At 33.0% G+C, this 26981-nt stretch overlaps 1 protein-coding gene across 2 annotated transcripts in view; it reads left to right on the top strand.

Moving 5' to 3' along the window:
* Positions 1-25465, top strand: part of Gstcd (glutathione S-transferase C-terminal domain containing) — a 159456-nt gene extending 133991 nt beyond the window's left edge. For both annotated transcript variants that reach the window (XM_078021848.1, XM_078021849.1), the window contains 5 exons: positions 1649-1777; positions 15941-16074; positions 17262-17292; positions 20196-20265; positions 23811-25465. In XM_078021848.1, coding sequence (XP_077877974.1) covers positions 1649-1777; positions 15941-16074; positions 17262-17292; positions 20196-20265; positions 23811-23947 — 501 coding nt within the window. In that variant the 3' untranslated portion in view covers positions 23948-25465. The remainder of the gene's footprint in view (positions 1-1648; positions 1778-15940; positions 16075-17261; positions 17293-20195; positions 20266-23810) is intronic.
* Positions 25466-26981: the final 1516 nt, after the last annotated feature.

Below are 26981 nucleotides of genomic sequence, written 5' to 3'. Positions count from 1 at the left end.
CCAACGAACTGAACAGGCACTTCTCAGAAAAAGATATACAATCAATCAACAAATATATGAAAAAATGTTCAACATGTCTAACAATTAGAGAAATGCAAATCAAAACTACTCTAAGGTTTCATGTCACTCCAGTCAGAATGGCAGCTATAAAAAATACAATAACAACAATTTTTTAAAAAGAAAATAAAAAATAATACCCAAACCTACCATATTGATCCATCAAATGTTTTTCTTCCCTTGTTCTCATTAAGTTATGCTCATACTAATATTTCTCTTACAAATTCTACAAATGCAAATAAAATTTTAGTCCCCTTGCTCTTTGTTCACTATTTTATCACAAATATTTTTCATTTGCTAATAGTTTTACATATCATCATATTTTAGTGATGATATATTTTTAAGTAAATATACCACTCAGTCATTGGTACAGTTAGAAATTTGTGTTGTTTCTAATCTTCTACCATATTAAATCAGTTCCTCACAGTGGCCATCTTATAAAAGTCTTCAGAAGAAAAATCATTTTTTAATACAAATTCAACTAGGGCAGAGTATTTGTGAGTTGTCTGGGAGATGTGAACTAACTATAGTAAATAATTGCAGAAGAAAAAATTATGGAGAAACTGATTTACTGGTCAGATGATATTTAACAGAATAATTGGAGGTGAGGGATAATCTCTTAGAGAATAAAGAAAAAATAAACCAATAATCCTAGAAGAGGTGAGTGCCTTTTTATTATTAAAGAAAATAACAGTTTCATGTTTGAAAGGAAGAAAGTTCATAGAATAGAGAACCAGAGCCAGGAACGTAGTATCTTTAGTTCCCTTCCTAATAGTTCTGAAAACTTAGATTGAATTGGCTAGAATAAAGGCTAAAAAGCCTTTAATACCACTTATACTCTCACAGGATTTCTATTCAAAGGGATCCAAGATTTTTCCATAAATGTAATCATAAGTACAAAATAAGAACCAGGAATAATAGTGATGATATTGTCTTAATTCTACTCAAAATCACTGTTGCAGGTTCCTGTTGTCCCTGCTTCTCCCACTCTTTCATAATCTGTATTATTCATGGAAGCTGATGGACCTTCTTTTATCATAAATGCATGACCTGAGTCCATTACTTCTCCATCCTCATATCCACCTCCATACCCTTTGCCTCCATCCCTACTATCACTAACATGTACGTTGTGCCAAGCTATACCAGTTTTCTTACTTCTTCATACATACTACACTCTTTCCCACCTTGGGCCTTCATATGTATTTCTCTCTCTGCCTAACACTCTTCCATTCCTTCTTGCTATGTTCTTTTTATTTTTCAGACCTCAGTTGATATGTTACTTTCCCCAATAAAATCTTCCTTAGTCATCAAGTCTGAGTGCTCCCATTATACATTGTTTATCTTTTATTAAACATTTTTCACACTGTAATATTATTGCTTGTTTCACTTATATCACTACACCTTAATCTTCAAGAGTTCAAAGACCTTGTTCAATTTAGTATCAGATTAACTGACATACTTCCTAGCACAGAATAGAGGATCAGTATAATATGTTCAACATTATTAAGGCTATGGAATATAGCAATAATGTTTTGTCCTAATATTTTGAGTTATGTTACTGAATATACTGTTTTTCCCCCGGGAAATCTAGGTTATATTAATAGAAAACAAGGAATTATCACTAATTCGTGCTAAGAAGAGAAGTGATGATCTAGGTTTAAGCAACATTTGGTTCATCCAAGCCAACATGGAGTATTTTACAGGAATGTTTAATATTGGGGTAAGTCATCATGCAATTTCAATTTCCTAATTATAGCTAAATAAAATTATATGCCTTAGAATAAATAAAGGATTTAATTTTATATTCTTTCCTAAACAAAGAAATCTATAACTTTCTATACTTTCTCAACAAAATATAGTATACTAATTAATATTATTATATTCATAGTACTTCATTATTAAAAGTATATGTTTGTCTTTTTCAAAGCAATATTTTTTTCTACATTTCACAGTTATACACCTACAATGTTGTGTTAAATAGATTCCTGTCAACATAGTATGGCTAGAGGGGAAATAAGACTAACTGGCTATTGTAAGTGCATTAAAACTGAATTTATCTACCATTTTATGATATTTCAATAAGGACTTAGTTGACATTTATCTTTGCTTAATAAATACTTTTTTCTTTTACTATTTTTCTTAAAATATAAAAAATAATGATGTAAAGGACATTTTAATGAGAGAATTTTAAAGTCTTAACCAACTACTCTTAGTAGTTTTAAATAAATCATTTATACATCAGAATTGAGATACTAATTGTTAGCCTTCTCTCCACTAATACAACAACTTGTATCAAGCAAAAATGACTAAAGTTACTAATCTAATTAGGGTTACTGGATTTTTGTTAACTTAGTTTGACTTAAGATAATCAAAGGAAATAAATCAAAATGTTTTTAGCTTTTTCTTATATCAAGGTATTCCAACACCCCTACTACTTTCTATAGCTCTCTCATTAAAGTTTCTTCTTTACATTGGGTTTATTTGAGGAATATATTTTTCTAGAAATACAAGTGACTAATAAGCATATGAAAACTCAGTCTTTGGTAATAAGTGCATTCTTAATTTAAACAACAATGACATTCCATTTTTTTGCTTTCAAATTTGCAAAGATTTTTAAAAATATTATTAGTCTAGACTGCAAGGCCTCAGTGAGAGGAGCCTGCTCAGGAGCTTTGAAAATTGCATTTTTATGATGTTTGCATTGGTTTATTAATGGTATGAAAATTTAGTTAACATGGACAAAATTATATAAATATAATTATTATTAAGAGTATGGATTTTAATATTTGACAACCTTGTGCTAAATTCTTTCTTGGCACTCAATAATTGTGATCTTAGGCAATTTATTCAAACTATTGATCCTGTTTCCATCTATAAAGTAAGTATAAAATACTCACTGGTAAAATGCTGACACAAGATATGTGAAGCACTTAGGAGTTGCCTAGCATTTAGGAAGTACTCAATGAACTGAGCCTACTACTTTTTGCAATGTGATCTTAACCAGGTGAAAACTGCATTACAAATGAATGGAAAGGGGCTGGAGTTGTAGCTCAGTAAAAGAGCATTTACCGTGTGAGGCACTGGGTTCAATCCTGAGCACCACATAATAATAAATAAAGGTATTGTGTCCATCTGCAATGAAAAATATTTTTAAAAATCATTTCCAAAAAAAATTAATGGAAGTAAATTATGCTAATATGTACTTTTTTAAGGTGGCTGTCCCTATATGTTGTGAAATAATATTTTTTATTTTTAATATCTTTAAAATATACTACACTCAACTTATTATTTTTATATTCATAAACATGTAAGCAATAAAGATAGAAATAAATATATAGTTATTTATTTTAATAAATTCTATATATAGAAGTATATATTTTATATGGTATATAAGATATATACAGATTCACTCTGATATATGATGGGTTTACCTCTTGATAAACTTACACTTAATGGAAAATATCATAAATAGAAAATGTGTTTAGTACACTAACCTGTTGTACATCAAAGCTTATCAATACAGTACTTCATAGAAAAGTGGTGGTTTAGCCTGTTATTATGTGACTGGACTGGAGGCTTGCTGCTGCTGCTGCTACTGCTGCTGCTAATGCCCAACATCACAAATGAGTATCACAAAGCATATCAAAAAAGATCAAAACTCAAAATTTGAAGTATGGTATTTATTGAATATTTATCACTTTTGCACCATTGTAAAATCAAAACATTGTAAGAAGAACTAATGTTAAGCAGGGATTGTCTATGTCCTTTTATTCAAAACAAGTATTTGATTGTTACAGGGATACTTTTTCATTGAATTGTTTTTATTTTGATTATAATGATTAATTATTTCCCTGAGGAAAATATGTCTTTTCAAAAGTAAGAAACATCCCAAAAAGTTTTGCAATTTTTTTCCAATTTCTATATATGTAGCTGCATGACCCTGATTCAATTCATTATTACCATACACTTAAAGGGTAAGTTTCAAAGGTTATTTATAAAAGTATACTTTTTAAGGCTGTTTTTACAAGAGGTATGTTGTTTCCTCTTTTGTGTAATATAGGATTAGTCTGATTCTTTTGAAAATGTATAAGATTAAGCTTAATAAAGACTTAATTTATAATATATATTAATACTAATGCTCTCAAAAAATAACACAAAAATTTTTATAATGTTATAAAATGGTGATGACTATGGAAAAGTGTATACTTCATATTAAAAACAAAAGTTTCTCAAGGCTAAATGTTTTTAGTGGGCAATTCCAAACTATCATCTTAACTGGGTGCTAAGGTACTGATTTCTAAGTATAAGTGAATATTTTTGATTTGTTATTGTGTTTCAAAAACTCAAATGTTTTATTTTCCAGCTATTTGCATTTGCTTTTTTCTATTTTGCCTATAACATAATTTTTAATGTGATTGTTGATAGTTTATCAGTGGTGAGTGCTTAATTACAAGCTCATTTTTAGTTAGGTCTGTTAGTGTATAATTAAAAGAAGCATATGCAATTATACATGATAATTCAGTAATACTTTTGATGAGTAATCATATAAGGACTAGAGAAAATTTCTATCCTGAAAACACAATTTTTAGAAATCACAAAGGCAAAAAGAAAACGTCTAAGATGAAAATAGCAGATAGAGATATTTCAATACCTCTTTTCCCCAAGAAAGATCAGACCCTCAAATAACAAGAGTGATTAAAAAAAAAAAAAAGATCAAACTCCATGTTTGATGAAACTGCATTTGAATGTCTTTAACTCAAATCATGATGCAAAGTATTAAGGTAGAAGGCAGACTGAAGGGAAAAAAAAGTAAGTGCGGTAGTCAGTCTTTTGTCTCTGTGTTCAAAATACCTGACAAGAACAATGAAGAAAAGTTTATTTGGAAGAAAAGTTTATTTTAGATGAAGAAAAGTTTATTTGGAGCTGATGTTTTTAGAAGTTCAGTCCATGATAAGCCAAGTCCATTGCTCTGGGTGTGAGAGAAGAAAGGTGTGACAGAAGAAAGCTTCTCAGTTCATTGCATCCAGGAAGCTGAAAGACAGGGAGAAATCAATTGAGGACAAATATAATCCAGAAAGGCACACCCCGCAATGACTTACTTCTTCCAACCATACCTTACCTTCCTATAGTTACCACCCAGTAATCAATTCAAATAATTAATCCACCAATGAAGTTACAGCTCTCATAATCTAATCATTTCATCTCTGAACATTCCTGCATCAATACATGAGCTTTTCAGAAGATACCTCATATCTGAACCATAACAATGTTATTAAGTAGATGTGAAGGACATCAAGCTTAAATGGAAAGCAGGGTGGTAAGAAAGTTATTATGAAGCAAGTTACAGGATACCTGAAATATTATTTTAAAAAAAGATGTATGTGCCATGTAGGCACATGGGTGGGCAATGGTGATTTGTCATGTAAGGACTATGTGAGAATCTGCATACTGAATAATGGATATCTTCCCTACCCACATCTGTCTCTTAACTCAAAAACCTCAGAAATCAGAGAATCATTAGTAAAATTGAATGAGATACTCTTATGTAGAAGCAGAACTATCCTCAAAGAGCTACAGATATTAGAGCTATAATTATAAAAAGAAAAGTCAGCTAGCCACTCACCCACTCAGTAACTAGCCTTTTTGTTTTACTCTTTCATTTAGAACTTACAATCAACTTTTTTAGTGATTCACTCTTTAATATAAACTGACAGACATAGAACACCAAAGACGGAAAATTCAGAATGTAAGACTAAGATGAAAGCAACAACATGACAGAGGATCTTATTCAGGGAAAAACCAGAGAAGATAATGCATGTTGAATTAGTGAAGCTAGGATAGAATGAGAAAGAAAAAGAAATGAATGATTGGAGAATACGAAAGTATTTCTTGGCCCTATCTAAAGTTCCTCCATTCCTCCCATTCCCTTCCCCTCATCACCATTATGAGTTAGCATCCTCATATCAAAGAAAACATTCAGCCTTTGGGTTTTTGGAATTGGCTTACTTCACTTAGCATATTATATTCTCCAACTCCATCCATTTACCTGAAAATGCCATGATTTTATTCTCTTTTAATGCTGAGTAATGTTCCATTGGATATACATACCAAAGTTTCCCTATCCATTTATCTACTGAAGGGTATCTGGGTTGGTTCCACAATTTAGCTATTGTGAATTGTGCTGCTATAATTGCTAATCAAAATTAAGAAGTAATAAATTTAAAAGATAGGTATTTTTTTAAAAGAGGTGTAAGATATTACCTGAAAAACAGAACACACAAAAAAAAAAAATGAAGAGAAGCATTCAAAAAAAAAAAAAAAGTAGAGATTTAGTCCAAGAATCAGGCCAGAAAGAGAAAACAGGTAAAATGATTGGGAGGAAAATATCAAAGAACTAATTTAATAAAATATCCTATTAATGAAGTATGCATTTCTCTTGATTGATGAAGTTCACTTGAAAAATTATCAAGACTAATGGCACAGTATGAAATTTCAGAACACCAAGAATGACAAGAAATTTTTACTAGTTTCCACAGAGGAAAAAAAAAAGATGTAGGTCATATACAGTAATTTGGAATCAAAATTCCATCATACAGCTGGGCATGGTGGCCCATGCATGTAATCCCAGCAGCTCAGGAGACTGAGGCAGCAAAATCATGAATTCAAAGCCAGCCTCAGCAATTTATTGAAGCCCTAAGCAACTCAGCAGGACCCTGTCTCAAATTAAAATATTTTTTAAAGGGCTAGGGATATAGCTCAGTGGTTAAGCCCCTCTGAGTTCAATCCCTGGTACCCCCTGCCCCCCAAAATTCCTTCATACTTCTTATATGAAAGGCTAGACGGCAGAGAAGTAATGCCTTCAAAATCCTAACAGTTAATTTTCAATCAAAAATTCTATACCTAACCAATCCCTCAATCAAGTATGAAAGTAAAATACCATTTCCAAATATTCAAGCTCTCAAGAAAATGTATGTCATGTGTAACACTTTTCAGCAAACTACTAGAAGATATGCTGCATGAAAAAAAGGAAGTTAAAAAAAAGGAATAAGTGGCATTCAATACAAGAGAGGGATGAAGAGAAATCTTTATCTATGGCAGAGTCAGTAAATAAGTATAGGGAGTCTTACAACTTCTGGGCAGCAAATCTATAAAGCATTGAGTTCATCTTTTAGTCAAAGGTCAGAAGGCCCAGAAAGATGTCTTCAGGAAAGAAAAATGGAACTGAGTGATTATGTGGTATTTTCATACTGTGGAAAATTATATTATTCAGCATTTTATATAGCTTTTGAGTAGGGAAAGTCTTGGATATTTTTAAAAACTTGGATCAGCAATGCACAGTATAAATGACACTATCATAGAGAATGGTAATAGGAAGAGGTTGTAAAAATGTCAAAATGTTCATCTTTCATAATAGAAATATAATAAGTAAGATCTAATATTTACAAATTAAGAAATAAAATGTACATTTATTATATAGGAGGACATATTTCAGTAAAGAAAACCAATGTTTGGTTTGGTTTGGAGTTGGACAGATTAATTTTAAGTACTGGTGACCTTGAACCAGCCACGTAACCTTTTGGACCTTCAGATTCTTTATTTGCAAAATGGGAAATAACAATAACTGTGTGTATGACTGGGCTTAGGGAAAGGCTCAGTAACTGTTAAATGAGTCTCAGTAAATAAATAAATACAGGGAGCCTATTAGAATCATAAACAATGTACCTTTGGGGTACAACTAAAGCATAAGCTTATTATCTTTCAAGATATACTTTATATTCAGAATCAATATAGACTCTTTTTCTTAGAATCTACTACAGGAATACTTTTTTTCATTCCTGGAGAATTATGCCCATTTGTCTAGAGTCTGCCTAATAAACTGCCATTTGAAAGACATGAGAGTGAATGATGATTTATTTCATTAACTTACTACTGCATATAAAAAAACATGTACTATAAGGTTCCTTGTCTGTTCAGTTTCATTTTGATCACTTAAATGATAAGAATTCTACTGAGAATTTTTATTATATAGAGATAAACTGAAGTTTAAAAATGTATAAGAAATAATTATAATGTACTAATAAAAATATGGGAAAAAATAAAATGTACAGGAAATGTACAGGAAAGTTTTTTAGTTTATAGTCCATGAATTTCACAGTATATATCTCAATCTAAAGTATTTATATTTACTTTAGAATATGCATTACCTTGGCCAAAAGATAAGTATACAACTTAAGTTTTTAGCTTTATAGGGATTACATGTATGTACAGAGAAACAGGTAGATAATAAGAAATTCACTATTTGAGAACCACTGACTATTTCATCATTCAATAAAATGTTGTTTGTCACCAAGTTGAGTAAACAATGGAGTAAATGCTTCCTTCCCACCAACACATTAGTCTCCTTTAGATACTACAAAGTTTAGATTAGCATGCATATATCTATGACCCAGTTATGCTATTAATTTCTGTTCATTCTTTTTTCATTTATACCCTCAATGGCTTTTTCCCACCTCTGGGCTATTTTGAAGCAAATTCTAGACATCAATTTATTTTACTCTTAACATTAGAGCATTTATCTCTTAAGGATAATGATTACTTAAAAACAAAATATTTCCCATGAAACAATGCCTGAGCAACTGGACATGTACATGCAAAAAATAAAAAGAATCTAGACATATACTTACACCCTTCACAAAAGATACTCAAAATCAACCACAACCAAAACTATAAAACTTCAAAAAGATAACTTAGGTGGAAGTTGAAATGAATTGGGTTTGGTGATGATTTACCAAACACCAAAGGCATGATACAAGAAAGAAAGAATTATCAGCTGGAATTCATTAAAATTAAAAACTTTTACTCTGCGAAGACATTGTCAAGAGAATGAGAAAACAAGCCACAATGGGGAAAATATTTGTAAAAGACATATGCAAGAACCGATAAAGGATTGTCACCCAAAATATGCAAAGAACTCTTAAAATTGAGCAATAAAAAAATAAACAGCCCAACTGAAAAATGAGCCAAAAGCCTGATCAGATACCTAACCAAAGAAGATATAAAGATGGTAAAATAAGCATATAAAAGATACTCAATATTATATGTCATCAGGGGAATGCAAATAGAAATGACACTATACACCTATTAGAGCAGCCAAATTCTAGAACACATCATCAAGTGATGGTAAGACTATGAAGCTACAAAATCTCCAACTCATCGCTGGTAGGAATGCAAAGTGGGTACAACCTACTTTGGAAGATAGTTCAGCATGTCTTGCAAAACTAAATATATTCCTACAATCCAAAAAATTGCTTTTCTTGTTACTTACCCAAAGGAGTTGAAAACATCCAAATGGATGTTTATAGCAACTTCACTGGTAATGGCCAAAATTTGGAGTTAACCAAGATGTTTTTCAGTAGGTAAATATATAAATAAATTTTAGTACATCCATACAATGGAATATTTTTCAGCACTAAAAGTAGATGAGCTACCACATCATGAAAAGAAGCCAATCTTAAATTCATATTGCTCCATGAAAGAAGCCAGTATGAAAAGGCCATATAATGATTCCAACTATATGGTGGTCTAGAGAAGGCAAAACTATGGTGACAGTAAAAAGATCAAATGATTGCCAGAGATTAGGGTGAGGTTGGGGGTGAATAGGTAGAGTACAGAGAATTTTTAAGTCAGTGAAAATACTCTGCATGATATTACAATGATGGACTTAAGGCATTACCAATTTGTCAAGCCCTCATGCAGAGTGAGCCCTAATGTAAACTGTGGACTTTGAGTGATAATGATGTGTCAATGCAGTCTAGGATAATCCAGGATGTTGATAATAGGGGAGGCTATGTATATCTGGAGGCAGAGGGCATATGAGAAACTCTATCTTCCTTTGAGTTTGCTATCGGCTTAAAACTGCTCTTAATGTTTTGAACAACCAACAATAAAAAAAAAAAATTAAAATCCTGGGGCTGGGGTTGGGGCTCAGTGGCAGAGCACTTGCCTCACACATGTGAGTCACTGGGTTTGATCTTCCATATAAAAATAAACAAAGATATTGTGTCCATCAATAATTAAAATATTTGTTTAAAAAAATTAAAATCCTTAGCTGGGGTTGTAATTCAGTAGTAGAACATTTGCCTAGCATGCACCAAGGGTTTCCCCCCCCAAGAGTTCCCAAGTTGGAAGCTTGGTCCCTGGTAAGGTGATGTGAAGATGTGGCAGGACCTTTAAGAGGTGGGGCCTACTCAGAGATGACAAAACTGTCATCTCCTACCTTCTGGCTTCCTGGCTTATGATGTGATATCTATCTATCTCTATCTTTATCTCTCTCTCTCTCTCAATTGCTTCTACTGTTATGCTATCAGCTTAGGTTGAATCCCAGCACCACAAAAAATAAAATAAAAATATTTTAAGCAGAAAAGAAATAACCACAATACCATTTTCATACCTTAACAACAGCCAATGTTCAAATTTTCCTAGTATCTGATAATTTTTAACAATTTATTTATTTTAATCAGTATTAAAAGAAGATACAAAATTTGAGATAGTTAATGTGAGTCTTAAGACATAAAATCTTGTGTGTGTGTGTGTGTGTGTGTGTGTGTATATATAAAATATTTTGTTTTATTCTTTCATCTGTTGAAGGGCACCTAGGTTGGTTCCACAGCTTGGCTATTGTGATTTGAGCTGCTACAAACATTGATGTGGCTGCATCACTGTAGTATGCTGATTTTAAGTCCTTCGGGTATAATCTGAGGAATGGGATAACTGGGTCAAATGATGGTTCCATTCAAAGTTTTCTAAAAATCTTCATACTGCTTTCCAGAATGGTTGCACCAATTTTCAGTCACACTAGCAATGTATGAAACCTTTTTCCCCATATTCTCGCTAGCATATATTGTTACTTATATTTTTTTTTAAAGAGAGAGAATTTTAATATTTATTTTTTAGTTTTCAGCGGACACAACATCTTTGTTTCTATGTGGTGCTGAGGATCGAACACGGGCCGCACACATACCGCTTGAGCCACATCCCCAGCCCTGTTACTTATGTTCTTAATAATTGCCATTCTGACTGGAGTTAAATGGAATCTCAGTGTAGTTTTAATTTACATTTCTGTAATTGCTAGAGAAGTTGAACATTTTTTCATATATTTTTTGACCATTTGTATTTCTTCTTCTGTGAAGTGCTGTTCAGTTCTTTAGTCCATTTATATTGATTGGGTTATTTAGGGGTGGGTTTTTTTTTTTTTTTTGGTATTAACTATTTTGAGTTCTTTGTATACCTGGAGGTTAATTTCTCTATCTGAGGTGCATGTGGCAAAGATTTTCTCCCATTTCATAGGCTCTCTGTTCATGTTCTTGATTGTTTCCTTTGCTGTGAAGAAGCATTTTAGTTTGATGACATGGAATATTACTCAGCCATAAAGAATGAAATTATGGTTTTGCCAGTAAATGGATAGAACAGGAAAATCTTATGCTAAATGAAATAAGCCAGTGCAAAAAAAAAAAAGACATACTTCTGTATGTCAGAAGTCCAGGTCTTCTTAACTGGTTTCTCCACTTGTGGTCTCAGAGGCCAAAATCAAGATGTTGACTGGGCTCTTATGTGGATCTTGTAAGGGAGAATCTACCTTGAGGTTCATTCAGGTTGTTGATAGAATTTGGTTTTGTGTAGTTATAGAGCTAAGGTCTGTGTTTTCTTGCTGGCTGTCAGCCAGGAGTCTTCTCAGCTGCAAGAGACCACCCACGTTCCTTGCCCTCCTTCACCATGAAAGCCTGAAATAGTGGGTGAAGTCTTTCTCATGCTTTAAATCTCTCTGACCTTCTCTTCTATATAATTTCTTCTGGGCTCCCACCTGAGAAAATTATCTGCTTTTAAGGCATTATGTAGTTAGATTAAGACCAACCAGGATAATCTTGTTATTCTAAAGACCATAACCTTAATCACATCTGCAAAAATCCTTTAGCCTTGTTTGTATTTTCAGGGATTAGGATGCAGCCTCTTTGTGGAATGATGCTGCCTACCACATCATTACCCACCTTTTTTTTGTTTTTGTTTTTGTTTTGTCTTTGCATCTTATTTGCTTACAAAACCATGATATTTTTCCTTTAAAGTTTTCCACATGAAGATTTTGCTGATTTCATCCCTCTGATATTGTTGTATTAATATATTACCCTATTCTGTATATTGTCTGAAAATTGGTGATTAGATCTATATTGTAGAGGTGTAAGCAGATTCTGGTTCTACTTGGGGGTAAGATTACATCATAGGTGCTAATAGTATGTTCTATCAGCAGTTTGGTTGTCGCTTTGGAATGTTAGAAATATTAATGATCATTGTCCCTTCTATCCTTATATCAATAAGGATTGCAAAATGGTGATATTATAATTTTATCATTCCATCTTCATTTGCTTTCCATCAGCTATTTGATTACTCTAAGGTACAGTGCACATAGCAAGGGCCAATTCAATGTTTCTCTATAATTTCCAGTTTTCAAAGTGAGCTGGCTACCAAAAAGTGACCCATAGAATTTTTGTAGTATCATGATTGGCTCATCAATTTGATAATGAAAAACTTAATCCATTTACAGTTATTGTTCTCATTGATGTTCCAATATTCCCATCTTTGTTCAGTGTGAAGCTCACCAGGTTACTCTTTGGGTTTTGGGTTTTGAGTTCTTTGGACAAGGCTTCAATAACAGTTGATAACTTCCTTGCTTTCCTGTGTATTTTATACTTCATATCTCAGCTATTTCTCCTCTGAGCTGAACTTAGGGTCTTTAAGTATAAAATAGTATTTAAAATATCCTGGTCTAGATACTGAGGGTTGTCATTGCTGCTGGTTTGTTCTTTGTCTCAAGACTTTGTAGTATTCTGAGTCAGACCATACTTCACCTCCCCTACCCACAATAAAATCATCATGAATTTCTACTGATATCTCCAGTTGAAATTCAGAAGTATGGAGTTTTAACTTAGCCTCTCTTTTTTAAGTCTTATTCCTCTTTCTTCTTTCTTCCATGCTTAAAAATTAGCATCTGTTTCCTAGTGGCACTACATTTTTTATTTGCTTTATTTTACAGTATGCACACTAGCATGCTAGAAGCACACAACACAACCATCAATGGTAATTTCTGAGAATAGTTTAATAATTTTTAACATTTTATTTAACATTATCTCCTGCAGTTTATTACTCCATTGTCTTGTCTAGAGATAGGATTCTTTTTTAGAACTGCAGAGTGCTCCATTTTGTTTATTGAATTAGTCTCCTGTCAATGGGAAATTGGTTTGCTTTCATTTTCTTATTATTTCAAATATTGGTCAATAAATAGATATTTATATATTTTTGCCAATGTATCTCTTTAATAGATTTTTTAGACATTATGTTTGTAATCTGTCTAGATCTTGCTAAATTTCCCCTCCATAAGATTGTGACATTTTCATATTTCCTGTTTCCCTACAGCCTATATAAAATTATACACACACACACACACACACACACACACACACACACACACACATAGAATTTTTGTATTTTAAAACTCTAATCCATTTGAAATTTATTTTTTCTTATGTGATACATGGAACTATCTAATTTTTGGTTTTCACATGTTATCAGGTTAATGTAATTTTACTTACTGAAGAATCCATATTTTCTTCCCTGGTTTAAAATACTACCTTTCTTATATGTGCTAAATTTTCATATTCAAATAATTCCACTGCTCTATATCTCTCTTCATTTTTTCCTATTATTTCTTACCTGCACTTGGTTACAGTGGAAATTAGGATTATGTAATGCAGTAAAACCTTTTAGACCTAAAATCCATTGTGTAAATAGTTGATTAACTTCTTTTTTTAATTTGTTTTAATTAGTTACACATGACAGTACAAAGGTCTTGACATATCATACATTTGAATCAGATGGGATATAATTTCTCATTTTTCTGTGATTAACTTTTTTAGTTTAAATGAAGAAAAGAAACTCACTCTTTTACATGTAGCTAAAAGAATGTAAACCTAAGTAGATACTTAAAAATAAATTGTCTAAACTTTTCTTTCTTCAGAGCCTCAATAGGGGTTTGTAGAGAAGCACCTTGGTGTAATTAATGTATGGGGTCATGCTCCATAGTCAGAGTCCTGCCCTTCAGTAACTGCTTTGTTGTGAGCAAGTTCTTCCTTTCTCCAAGTCATTATTTCCTCCCTTTTAAAAGGGAGATAATGCATTCTTTCAGGGTTGTTGTGATCATAGAAATGTCAGCATGCCAGCATAGTGCCTGTGCACAAAGGGCACTCAGTGAGCCTCAGTTCTGTTCTTACTCCAAGGGAATATTCACCCATAACTTTACCTTTAGATTTTCTCCAGCTACTCATGAAAGTAAAGATTTTTACACTGAAAAGCTAACTAAATAAAAGGAGCAGATGAGAAATCAAGGTTCTTTTTTCTCCTGTTGCTTGATAGTTGGTACTGCCCTCAGGGGATGGCTGTCTTCCTAGGCCATTTTCACCATGAAACAGGAAAGGTGAGTTCATAGTTACCATAGAAATTGAGATGTTGACTTCTGTGTAGCCTATATAAGTCTAGAAGAAGGGAAGAATTCAGAGGGGTACAGGGCTTTTCTCTTCCCAGAATAGTACTGGTTTTAGCTTTTCAGTTCAAAAGGGAATCTAGCTAAAATAATCTACATCCAGACATTTCCAGGAAACTCTCCTCTTCACAATGATTGCGCTCCTCTACCCAGAAGTTTATGTGATCTGTCCCTAGGAGGGGAAAGTATAATACAATATGTCTCTGCCTAGAATGAAATGGAGAGCCGAACATTTTTCTGGCAAAGTGTGATAATTTATTTTTCAGGATCCCCATATCTGATTCCTTCATAGAATTGTATTTTGCCTCATTTAGTCTAATAATTTTCAAAATTATTTATTTTAGGTTGTAATAAATTGTGTTTAAGAATATGTGTTTTGAAAACTTTTCAAAATTGAAATTGTTTTCAGAGTTAACTTCACTCCTTCCTTTTTTTTATATACTTTGTTAAAAAAATGTTTTGGTAGTTGTAGATGAACAGCATCCCTTTATTTTGTTTATTTTTCTGTGATGCTAAGGATCAAACCCTGTGCCTAAAACATAGCTAGGCAAGAGCTCTGGCATTGAGCTACAGCCCCAGCCCCTCACTCCTTCCTTTTAAAGTAAACCCTTTGAAAGTATTTTATGCAGCTTTTCATTCAATGTTAGGGTTGTTATTTTATGAAAACACCCAGAAAGGTGCTACATAAATATGATTCAATCAATTTTTATATAATACTAATCAGATTATATTCATATAGAATTTTAAAAAGTGTTTTAAAATACATTTTATTTAATCTTTGCATTAAGAGTATGCTATGTCAGTATTATTTAGCTTAGATTATAGCTGAATAGAAAAAGACTTGAAAAGTTTTGTCCAGCGCAGGGTCTCATAGCCAACCAGCGCTCTAGACTAGAAGTTTTCATTGCATATTATTAGTGTTCTTGTCACAATACTACCACTGAAATAAATTCATAATCAGCCAAAGTGCTAGTTTAGTAATCCATATATATGCAGTTTTCCACTTTTAAGATTGCTTCACATATCCTTTTGAATGAATCCTATACTTCTTTTGCAGTGCTCCTTTTATAATCTTTCAACCTTGCTTAATTTTCTTAGTTAATATATGAATAGGTAAGTAGTCCTTTGAAATGTTCAAATGAGAACTATTTAAACTATTATAGAATAATACTCTGGTTAATTGAAATCTCTTGAGGATAAGTCACACAGACACATGTACACACAAATTTTAAGGCACAAAAGTTGCACTGTTCATTAAGAAAGAACTTAATGCTAAGGTCTGGTTTTATTTTCCAGGTGGCGTTGCATGCTTGTGGAGTGGCAACAGACATGGTGATTGAGCACTGCATCAAAACACGGGCTTCCTTTGTCACATGCCCTTGCTGTTATGGTTTCATTCAGAACACCTCAAAGTTTAATTTTCCAAAAAGGTGAAATTTAGTATTCTACCTTAGACACCAGTGTGCATGCCAGACTTGTTTGATAGGAAGTTGCAGTGAGATTTTACATGCAGTTTATTGACTTTCCACATGGCAAATATTGTTTATAAATTGTACAAGGAAGAAAGGATCTTCTCTGTGTCTGTCTCTAATTTTACCCATGGATCCAGCTCTTGCTGAAATTTAGAAGTAAGTCTATCTCGGTGTCAGCTAACTAGAAGTCTGTCAGTATCAGAATTTCTTTGTGTTTTTCTAAATGAAATTAAACATACCACTTGTAAGATGCAGTGAGGTACAGTGGTTAAGTGTTTAGGACCTGGACACCTGGGTGTCGATACTGTCTCCTTGTCATTGTATAAGTTATTTCATCTCAGACAAATTACTCTCTGCCTGCATTTTCTCATGTATGAAATAAAGGTTATACTGGTAACTATCTCAAAGTTCTTGTGAGAATATGATATATGTAGTAATGTAGGACTTTAGAAGTAGCAGAGAGTAAGCACTCAATAATTGTGAAGTGTTCCTTATAACAGTAGTAGCAGTAATATTTTTAAATAGTAGTGTTGATGATTAAATTTGATATACATTTTTTTATAATCCTTCTAATCCCACATAGGAGGAGACATTTTCATTTTTGCAGCTTTAACCCACCATAGGAGAATCACCTTCTTCATGTTTATGACATTTTCACCCTTTAACATAGAATCCACAATAAAGACTATTGCCTGTGTCTTACTATAGTCTTTCTGCCTCCTAACTGGCCTGATGTTTCAATACATGGCCTGAATGACATGGCATAACCCTTCTTCCTGGGAAATTGTGAGAAACAAAGGAATTTTTCAATGTTTATTACCTCCTGTATATTTGCTCACTACCTTTGAATAATAATAAATTTCACACAGTAAAACACTAAATCTATTTGCTCCTATGAGAAGACGGGAAAAAAATGGTCGTACTTCTCTAATAATGTTTCTTCCTATGAAAGAAACTCTTTAAAAATTAATAGTATGCTGATAATATGCTTTTATTCTTTTACACAATATTTCAAACTGGCAGTTTTTACTTCAGATAGCATTTTATACTCTTCAGCTACAATATATATTTTTATTTGTAATTTAGTTTATTCAGTGTTCTTAATATTAGAACAGTGATTAATTCCATTTTCTTTTCTATTTCAGTGAACAATTCAAGAAAACTTTATCATACAAGGTAATCTTAATGATCTAGATGTAGATAATGTACTTTTTATCCTCTCTTTATAGTTTTCCATCTCAAATTTCTGAGGAAGTATATCATCTTTAGTTATATGCAAATTACTCATGAGCATCTAATATGTATTGTATCTGGATTAACAAACCCAGATGAACTCTTTTAGTAGTTGGAGATTTGTGAAGGGTCTGATATTTTTAACCTACTTTCAAGTTATTCTGCTGTAACATATTGGTTAAAATGGTGGATGCTGGTAGAAGATATGAAAATCCTGAATCAGAGACAAAAGAGTTGGTTGTTCATAGCAATAACAGTAAACAGAGTACCATCATTTTTACACTGACTCACTGAGGCCTAGTTCCCATAGGGCATCTGGAAATGGGCCAAGGGATACCTGCCCTTTGTTCTAGAGAGAGACTGTATTTTTTTCAAGTTTGTTCACTATAAAAAACATACTTGAAAATATAACCTGGAATAGAGAGAATTTTTTCTATAAAAAGTCAGATAATAAATATTTTAGGTTTTACCAGCCATAACAAATCTTTCACATATTCTTATACAGGTAAAGCAAACAATAAGAGGATGAATAAGAAAAACTAGGGAGGTGATGGGGTAGGGCACATGCAATGTCACTGGCTGGAAAAGAATAAAATTTCTGAAAAGCAGAGATGTTGCACACAAAAGCAGAAAATCTCTAGCAGCCCCAAAGTTGAGTTTATCTCCTCAAACTCCCACACCCCCAAAAATGCTGCTTGGCCACCAGCCCTGGAAGAACTCAGGTATAAATGCTTTATAGAGAAGCCTTCACTTCCTGGATTCTGTGGCAAGCTAATATCTCAGTGTTTCTTAGTTTCATTTAGCTTCATAAAAATGGGTGGCTTCGTAGGCACAACTAAATGGACTTATTACCCAAATATTTGGAAGCAAATTGGGAAATGTCTTTCTCCTCAATTAAATTTAGCCAGAAACCTTTACTGAGTACCTGCTTTATGCCTTGTTATTTCAGAACTTACCTTTGATTAAAAAGAACAAAGATCCAGGCAAGGTGGCCCACACCTGGAATCCTGCAACTTGGGAAGCTGAGGCATGAAGATCAAATGTTCAAAGCCAGCCTCAGAAACTTAGCAAGGCCCTAAGCAACTTAGTGAGACCCTGTCTCTACATAAAAAAAATATTTTTTAAAAAAAGGGCTGGGGATGTGGTTCAGTGGTTAAGCACCCCTAAGTTCAATTCCTGCTACCAAATAGAAAGAAGAATAATTTTAATAAAATATAGTAAAACCCATCTGAAGTTGCAATTACCTCAATATTACCTTTATATACAGTGAATCTTAGATTACAAACACCATGGGGATAAAGGATGTGCTTTTTCTTGGCTTTTCCTCAAATCATAGAATTCTCAATTATTCTTCCTTCCCTTTGTTGATGGCAGTTAGTTTGTGGAATTTTAATTAATGTTATTCATTTGACTTACTTTATTAGTTTCCTACCCTTTGCCATTAAATTCATAGTAAGTATTAAAATGTTTTTTAAATACATAAAAGTTGAGACAAAGATATCCCTGTAGAAAGGAAAAAAAAAAAACCTGCAACATTGCCAGTCATTTCACTTTTCTTATTTAAAACCAGAGGCTTCAAATTTAATGTACAAATACTAAGAAGAGGGGCTGGGAATGTGGCTCAGCTGTAGAGTGCTTGCTTAGCATTGTGAGGCCCTGAAGTCAATCCTTAGTGGGTGGAAGGAAGGAAGGGAGGGAGGGAGGGAGGAAGGAAGGAAGGAAGGAAGGAAGGAAGGAAGGAAGGAAGGAAGGAAGGAAGGAAAGGAGGGAGGGAGGGAGGGAACTTCTTAGCCTTTCTTCAAAAAAAAAAAAACAAGAAGATAAATGTTGAATATGAATTAAACCTGTTTGATGAGCTGGAAGATCATTAACATTCTTGGGAACTCAAGGTGTTCTAAATGAATAGCTCATAGGAGCATTATATTTATTTTGAGTTTGCTTAGTCACTCACCTTTGGCTACGTGCAGATTTAAAAGCACTGTGCAAACTCATTCACTCTGTCTCTTTAGGGGCTGCCTTCTATTAATTCAGTCATTCCTAAAATTGTTAAGCAGAAAGTAATAACGCGAGCTGGCCCATTACGTCAGATCTTCCTAATGGTTTGTCTTTGAGAGAGAGATCTACTCTGCAGCCTTGTGGAGTGAGAGTAGAGAGAGGGAGCCAGGCTCCTGTCCTCTAAAGTGACTGGGTGAAAGTAAGAGTCAAGAAAAGCCAGGGAGTAGCTAGCATGCTGCTGGCACTCCTAGAGTGCTGCAATTTGAGATCTGCATGACTTCCTTTTCCTCTGGTAGTATGAGAAGCCACAGAGCACGCCTTCTTGGAATCACAATTCAAAAGATTCAAATAAAATTTATAAAGGAAAAGTATAAGTGAATTGTTGGTCTTTTAATTTAATACATTGTAATTACAAAATGTAACTATTTCATATTTTGATTAAAAGCAACTTGACAAAATTGTCTTGAAGATTTTCTGTATATCTCTTCTTAAGAACTACATCTGGGGGCTGGGATTATGGATCGGTAGAGCCTGACCTATGTGAGGCACTGAGTTTGATCCTCAGCACCACATAAAAATAAATAAAAATAAAAGAAAGGTATTGTGTACATCAACTAAAAAATTTTAAAAAAAGAACTACAACTGAAGAGCAGTTTACATGAAAAGAAGAAGTTATAAAGTAACATATTCACAGAGTTGACTTTTTTTGAAAGTACCATTTTGTGCAGTACTTTATTTAATTAAACAATTTTGAACTCCAGAAAAAATTAGGTAGTTTTTGTTTGTTTTTTTTTTATAACTTTGAAGCAAAAGATTAAAATAAACTCATATTCTATTGGTTTTTCTTTTAGGAACATATGATTCTTTGCCGATTTGCAGATCAGACAGCTGTCCAGCTTCCACCCCAAAGAAGGCTCATAGGTATGTATTTTAATACAACAGCTGTTGAGTAGGTTATTCACAGTATGCCTAGGAATTAATGGATAGATTCCATATGGGAAAAACTAGTCCATTTATCAATAAGAAACTAAAGTTTGTTCTTCTCAAGAAACTTAATCTATATCAAAAGGGTTTTGAAACAACTAGCATTTTATCCTGTTTGGGTTAACAATACCTTTAAGTAAATTTTCAGTGTTTTTACACTGAATTAAATCACTAACAATTATGAACCAACTACAAAATCTATCAAAAGCCACAAAAGAAAATAACAAAAAATGGAAAAGTTAACCATTATGCCAAAATTGACGCATTTTTAAAAATTATGGCCAGGTGTAGAGGTGCATGCATGTAATCCCAGCTGCTTGGGAGGCGGAGGCAGGAGGATCACGAGTTCCAAGCCAGCCTCAGTAATTTAGCAAGATACTAAGCAACTCAGTGAGACCCTGTCTCCAATAAAATATAAAATAAGGCTAAGGATGTGGCTCAGTGGTTGAGTGCCCCTGAGTTCAATCCCTGGTACCCACCCCACAAAAAAAAAAAAAGTTATGAACAAGAATGATAATGTTTTCTTTCCAAAAAAAGTATGTTTGTATATTATTTATAATAGAACATTTTACTCAACATTTGCAACATTAAATTGTTGCCTAAATTGGAAGACCACAGAAGTGTTTCAAGTTTATTAAGTATTTGTTTTATCAAAAGATTTTGCTTTAGAAAAAAATCACATTTAGAAAAATAATAGCAACTGTTACTATAAATTTAAACACTGAGTTAAATGCCCTCACTTATTATCTCCATAAATTCTTATGAGATAGGTGCTATTATTTAATTTTAATGAGTGGATAGAGACAAAAGTTTACCTGAGATCTTCACCTAACAGATGATAGAGCCACACTATGAACGCAAATTAGATGATTCCAGACATAAAATTCTTATTTACTTTTGTGATACTGCTTCTCAGCATATTGGAATTATGTCATTGCAAGTTCAGATTGTGAAATTAGGGCTTTACATAAATGGGTCAAATTCAAACTAATCTTAAAAATTATTCAGAGAAGCACCACATTAGGCACTGTCACACTTTCCAAAATTCTAGTACAGAGCCTATTTTTCTTCCATGTTATACTGATAAAAACTGATTGTTATTTCTTTGGTCGAGCACCAAAGTAGTTAGCTTAAATGAAGTAGTTAGCTTGCATGCAAGTACCATGTTGTATAAGAAATAACTACCATTAAACACTAAAATCAGAGTTAGCAGGGCAAGATGCTCACACTTGGAAAAGCATGAGAGACCTGATATTGAGGGAACAGTGAAATTCCTTCTCTCTCTTACACTCTTAGACATAACATAAAAGGAACTTGCTCTTTTTTCTCCATTCCTCTTCCTTTTCTCATCAACAGTTTAAGTTAGTGAAATATACATTTGATGTAGCACCACTAGACTGTTAGTCTGTTTTATGCTGCTATAACAGACTATCACAGTTAGTGAAATATACATTTGATGTAGCACCACTAGACTGTCTTAGTCTGTTTTATGCTGCTATAACAGACTATCACAGAGTAATTTATAATTAACAGAAATTTATTTGGCTTATAATTCTGGGGTTCAGAAAGTTGCATTGGAGGAGCTGGCATGATAAGGTCATTTTGGCATAAGGTAAGGTCCATTTTGCTATGTTATAACATGGTGGCCATCTCGATGAGAGGGAAAAGTGGGGGTGAATGCTCACATGAGAAGGAACCCATAGTTGTGGTAACAACCCCACTCTTAACAATACTAACAGCATTGATCTAGTTATTTTGTGCCTATGGCCTCATCACCACCTATTGTGTCCCACTTCCCAACACTGTTTGGGGGGGTGTTCAAATCATAGCAATTCAATCAATACATAATGGTAGATGGATATATTTATGGTGGATATGCATTTTAAGGGGAGTAACTGTAAGGGAAGTGTCTATCATTGGAGAGGAAGAGCATTTGATATGATGTGGACAGGAAGGGGAAAAGGAATGGGTTTCTATAAAGCTATAGAGTTCATCAGATGTCTGAATCTGTGCACAGACCATTTCTGTGTTCTCTGAATATTTTTAGGATGTTTACCAAGTCCCAAATTGTAGATGTTGATGACTGAGTTTCAGTTGTAATGGCACTTACACGTGAAAAAGTGTAAGTGCCAGCATAATGAGAAAGAAAAAATTAACTGAACTGGGATCAAAGCCAAGGGTAAATGAGCTGCAGTGTAAACCAAGGGTGGGTACTGAAGGAATGTAGAGCATCCCATTATGACAGAGAATGTTTCATTTTAAATTGAAAGGTTGATGAGGTGAACATTTACAGATATCTTAAAGGAAAGATAGTAAAGAAAAAAAGAAAGTTAGCCATAATAGCTCTTTAATGAAGAAAGGGTGTTTTGCCTAAATAAAATTGTGGATATCTCTTCATATCATCATTTCTAACACAGTTCATTCTTTATGGCATGGATCCTTATAAGAAAGTGTGTGACATCAACATTCTGAGTCTCTTGTTCTTAGTTCTTATCTACACCTTCTGCTGTTTTTTTATGTGAAAATTCTATCTTCTATTTTATTTAACTGTCTTTACTTCTGAAGTCATTTTAGTTTAACAGTTTCACTGTTACTCAGTGGAAATAAATTACTGTAATTAAAATAATGTTTAGGCATTGTTATAATTATTGAGGAAAAATAGAATAAATGAGGTTCCCAAGAAGACGAAGAAGCTTACATATTGAATTTAGAGCAATCAAAAAATGGGAAAGACAACCATGGCTTTGAATATATTCAGCTCCAAATCAGTTTTTTTTTCCCCCTGAGCTACTTTTGAAAGCTGAAGTTCATGTTTGCCAAAGGAAAACAAATTGACTATTTTGCTTGCCAGTCAGGTTTCCTTTTTTGTTTTCCAGAGATTACAAAGGAAAAAGAGAATTGATATTTTAATAGGGATGGCAAGGTCTGAAAATTAAGAGTATATTTTACTCAACATTACATATCTACCTTAAATAGTTAGTACACGATTGAGAATTTCTCAACATATTTTCCATTTCTTATTTCCTGGAGTCTGAAAAAGGTCCGGGTAGAAAATGTAGCATGTCTATCAAATGGTCCTTTGTCAGCATGTTACTTTAGATATTCTCAAAGACAGATTTTTTTTTTAAATATTAGAGAAAATGTAGTTTTATAGGAAAACAATGACAAGATGTTTAAAAGGATTTTAACCAAATTAGAAAACAGAATTTAAAGTTCTATTTGAGGTTTATTTTTAAATATATTAAAAGGCTACTAGTCTTTAAATTAGCAGAGTTAATTTGTGAAATATGATTATTTATACCTACCTTCTCTCCATACTGATTAAGAATTAAATAAAAAAAAAAAACTAAACAGTACTTGGGAGTAAACAGTATTCTTCATAGTACTTGTAGATTTTGTCACTGTGTGGATTTCTTTAGACCAAATGAAATTGTCCTGCTAGAAGAAGGGTATTCTCATGATACCATTTCACTGTATTTCAGGAAAACAGTGCATGTGCCTGGTGGATCTGGACCGAGCAAGAGCTGCAGAAGAACATGGTTATTCTGTTCAAGTGATATCCATGGAGCCAGAGAGCTGCTCTCCCAAAAACAACATGATAGTGGGAGTCCCCACTTAGATTGAGATGTTTACATTTGATATTTTGCCATTGGCTCCATGATGAAAGCCCAGTGGCATTCAGGAGGTTCTTGGCATAAGTAGGAAACAGCATTAGCCATCCTGAGCCTATTGTGCTCAGGAAGGAAAGCAACAGGAAAATCTTGGAAGAAAGGCTGCCTGCAAAGCATCACAAATACTCTTACAATGTGCCATCAAGGGCTGGTGGTTTTCATAGTGAGAATCCCCTGACGTCTCAGCTGCCAAAAGAATAATACTCACCATTGAAGGTTTCATTACTGGAATAACAATTTCCTTCTCATTTCACAAGCTTTTCTGATCTTGCCAATGTGATATTTAATTCAAAACAATATACTTGCAGCCTTTATTTTATAATCTTAGATATTTACACACAGAAACTGAGAAACTTTGTGGGGGTTTTGTGTTTTTTTATATTTTTCAAACAATGGTACTTTTATAATTTTGTAAAAATCTAGGAAGGCAAATACAGTATGAGTATTTTTAAGCTGGGGTCAGTTGAACTTATATACATTTAGGATTATCCTTTTAAATAATTGCCCATAAATTACCAAATGTGATCATTTCTGGTTCAAACATTTTGGGTGAAAAGATTCTAAAGTCATTACAGTAAGTTTCATCTTGTGGGAATATGGAATTTGGACATAAATTCTAATTAATTGGCAAATACATTGATATCTTAATTCAAGTCTATTCATAATAATTTAGGATCCATTATTTTCACAACCGTGGCCTAGATTTTTCTGAAGATATGAAGATGAATTGCAAGAAATACAATTTTACCTATGCAAGTAAATCAATTAGAAGGAAATATTGAAGAATGAGTGAAGTTCTTTATGTCAGACCATAATGTATGGTCTTATTGTTTTGTTTAATTCTTGGTAAAAATTACCAAGCATAAATTGGGAATGTGAAGAGTGCAGAATATGGAAGCTTATTTGAATAGTTCTGTCTGCCTAAATTCTTTTTCTTCCAGATAACATTTTTAAAGACAGGTTGTAAACTTCTCTTATATGCTGCTATTTATTTAACTTCACATGTCCTAGATTATTCAATTTAAGATTTATTTTATTGTTTTTAATTCCTATATGACATATATCATAAGAGGAAAGAACTTGGATTGTTCATCACTGAGATAAAAATAGGAGTAATTTACAATAATATGAATGGGAGAAGGGAGTTTTGTAGCTGATTTCCTCACATAAATTTTAAGGAAAGCACTACTGGCTCTGAGTAATTTAGTCTTTTGTGCCTGTAGCTACAATGCTCCTTTACTGTGGACTTTCTTTTTTAAAAATCAAGATATCATTTATATACAATATAATAACAAGTTTTTAAGTGTTCCATTTGAAAAGTTTTAACAACTGTATGTAACCACACAATTGCCACCAAAATAAGATGTAGAATATTTCTGTCAGATGTTGCCAAAAATATGTATTGAGAATATTTTTCTAGTCTGTGGACTATTCATTTTCACAATAAAAGTTTTAATTTTGATGAAGCTAGATTTATTTTTTTTCTTTTATGATACATATTTTCTTTATATTCTCTAATAAATTTTTATCTACCCTAAGGTCATAAAGATTTCTCCTATTATAAGAACTTTATGATCCCATCTTTTTATATTCTCGTTATCATCTATCCCAAATCATTTTTCACATCAAGAGGTAGGTATATTTTGATGAATAGTTATTTCAGTACCATTTTTAAAAAATCCTTTCCTCTCCCCCACTAAAATGACTTGGTATCTCAGTTGAAAATCTGTGTGTGTGTGTTTGTGTGTGTGTGTGTGTGTGTGTGTGTGTATGTATATGGATATACGGGTGTGTGTGTGTGTTCTCAATTCTTTTGTTTGTCTTACTAATTTATTGGTTGCAAAAACTTTATAGTATGTCAGAAAAGCAGGTAGTTAGTCTTCCAACTTAATTTTTCATTCTCTAGATTGTATTTGCTGTTCTAAATCCATTGTATTTCTATATAAACCCTAGAATTAGCTCATCAATTTATTTTTATAATTTTACAAAATTAAAAAAGCTTGCTGGAATTGTTGGTATTCTCTCTTTAGATTAATTTAGGGAAATTCAACATCTAAACAGTTGTTGGATCTAATAACCATGAATATATCATTCAATATATTTAGATTTCTTTTAATTATACTCAGCAATATTTTGTAATTTTCAGTGTAGAAGATTTTTTTAATTCATTATTTAATGGTGTTTAGGCTACTAACTCTGAGCTTTTACATGCTATTCCCACTACTCAGAATAGTCTCCTTTTATCCCTTCTTCTAGTTTAAACTCATTCGTCTTCTGCTGTGATATTTGACCTCCTGAGGTAAGCCTTTCACAATCTCCCTGGACCAATGAACCTGCAATAGCATGTCTACCATGTAGGGCAGTCATCTCCCCATTCCTCCCAAATTATGGAAAATAAAACAAAAAATGCAGGAACCCTATTGTTCTCCCACCGTGCTCTAGGCTTAGCATTCTCCAGCTCTGAGTGCTGTGACTAGAAATAGATACAGGTGAGGTGATTTCTGTATGTAAGCCCTTGCCAAAATTTCTTCCCAGCCAGGCCAAATAAAAGGGATTGAATGCAGGCAACAGGAAGACTGTTGCAAGTGACCTGATCTCACCCCCATTCTTGTCCATCAAAACCAAGGCTGCTCCTCTCTGATATGTATCTTTCAGGGTTGTAATAACATTAGAAACTAGAGATCAACTTTCTTTGTCTTTGAATCTGACTCAGAAAAACAAGGGAATATTATTAATGATTAAACTACTTTATCTTATTTAGGTATTATTGGAATTACAGTCTTAGGTCATTCATAATACAAATCAAAACATTTGCAGGGCATGAATGCAAAATTATACATAAATAACAGTAATAAAACAGTCTGATTCTAAAGACTTTGTTGCCCATTTTCATGATTCAAGAAAATTATTAACAGAACTTGCACACACTAAAACTTGTTTTTTTATTGACTTTGATAATAAAATTAGAGATATGGTCCTTAG

The sequence above is a fragment of the Ictidomys tridecemlineatus genome, chromosome 9 (assembly GCF_052094955.1).
Source record: "Ictidomys tridecemlineatus isolate mIctTri1 chromosome 9, mIctTri1.hap1, whole genome shotgun sequence".
NCBI lineage: Eukaryota > Metazoa > Chordata > Mammalia > Rodentia > Sciuridae > Ictidomys > Ictidomys tridecemlineatus.
This window is presented reverse-complemented; position numbering and strand designations above follow the sequence as displayed.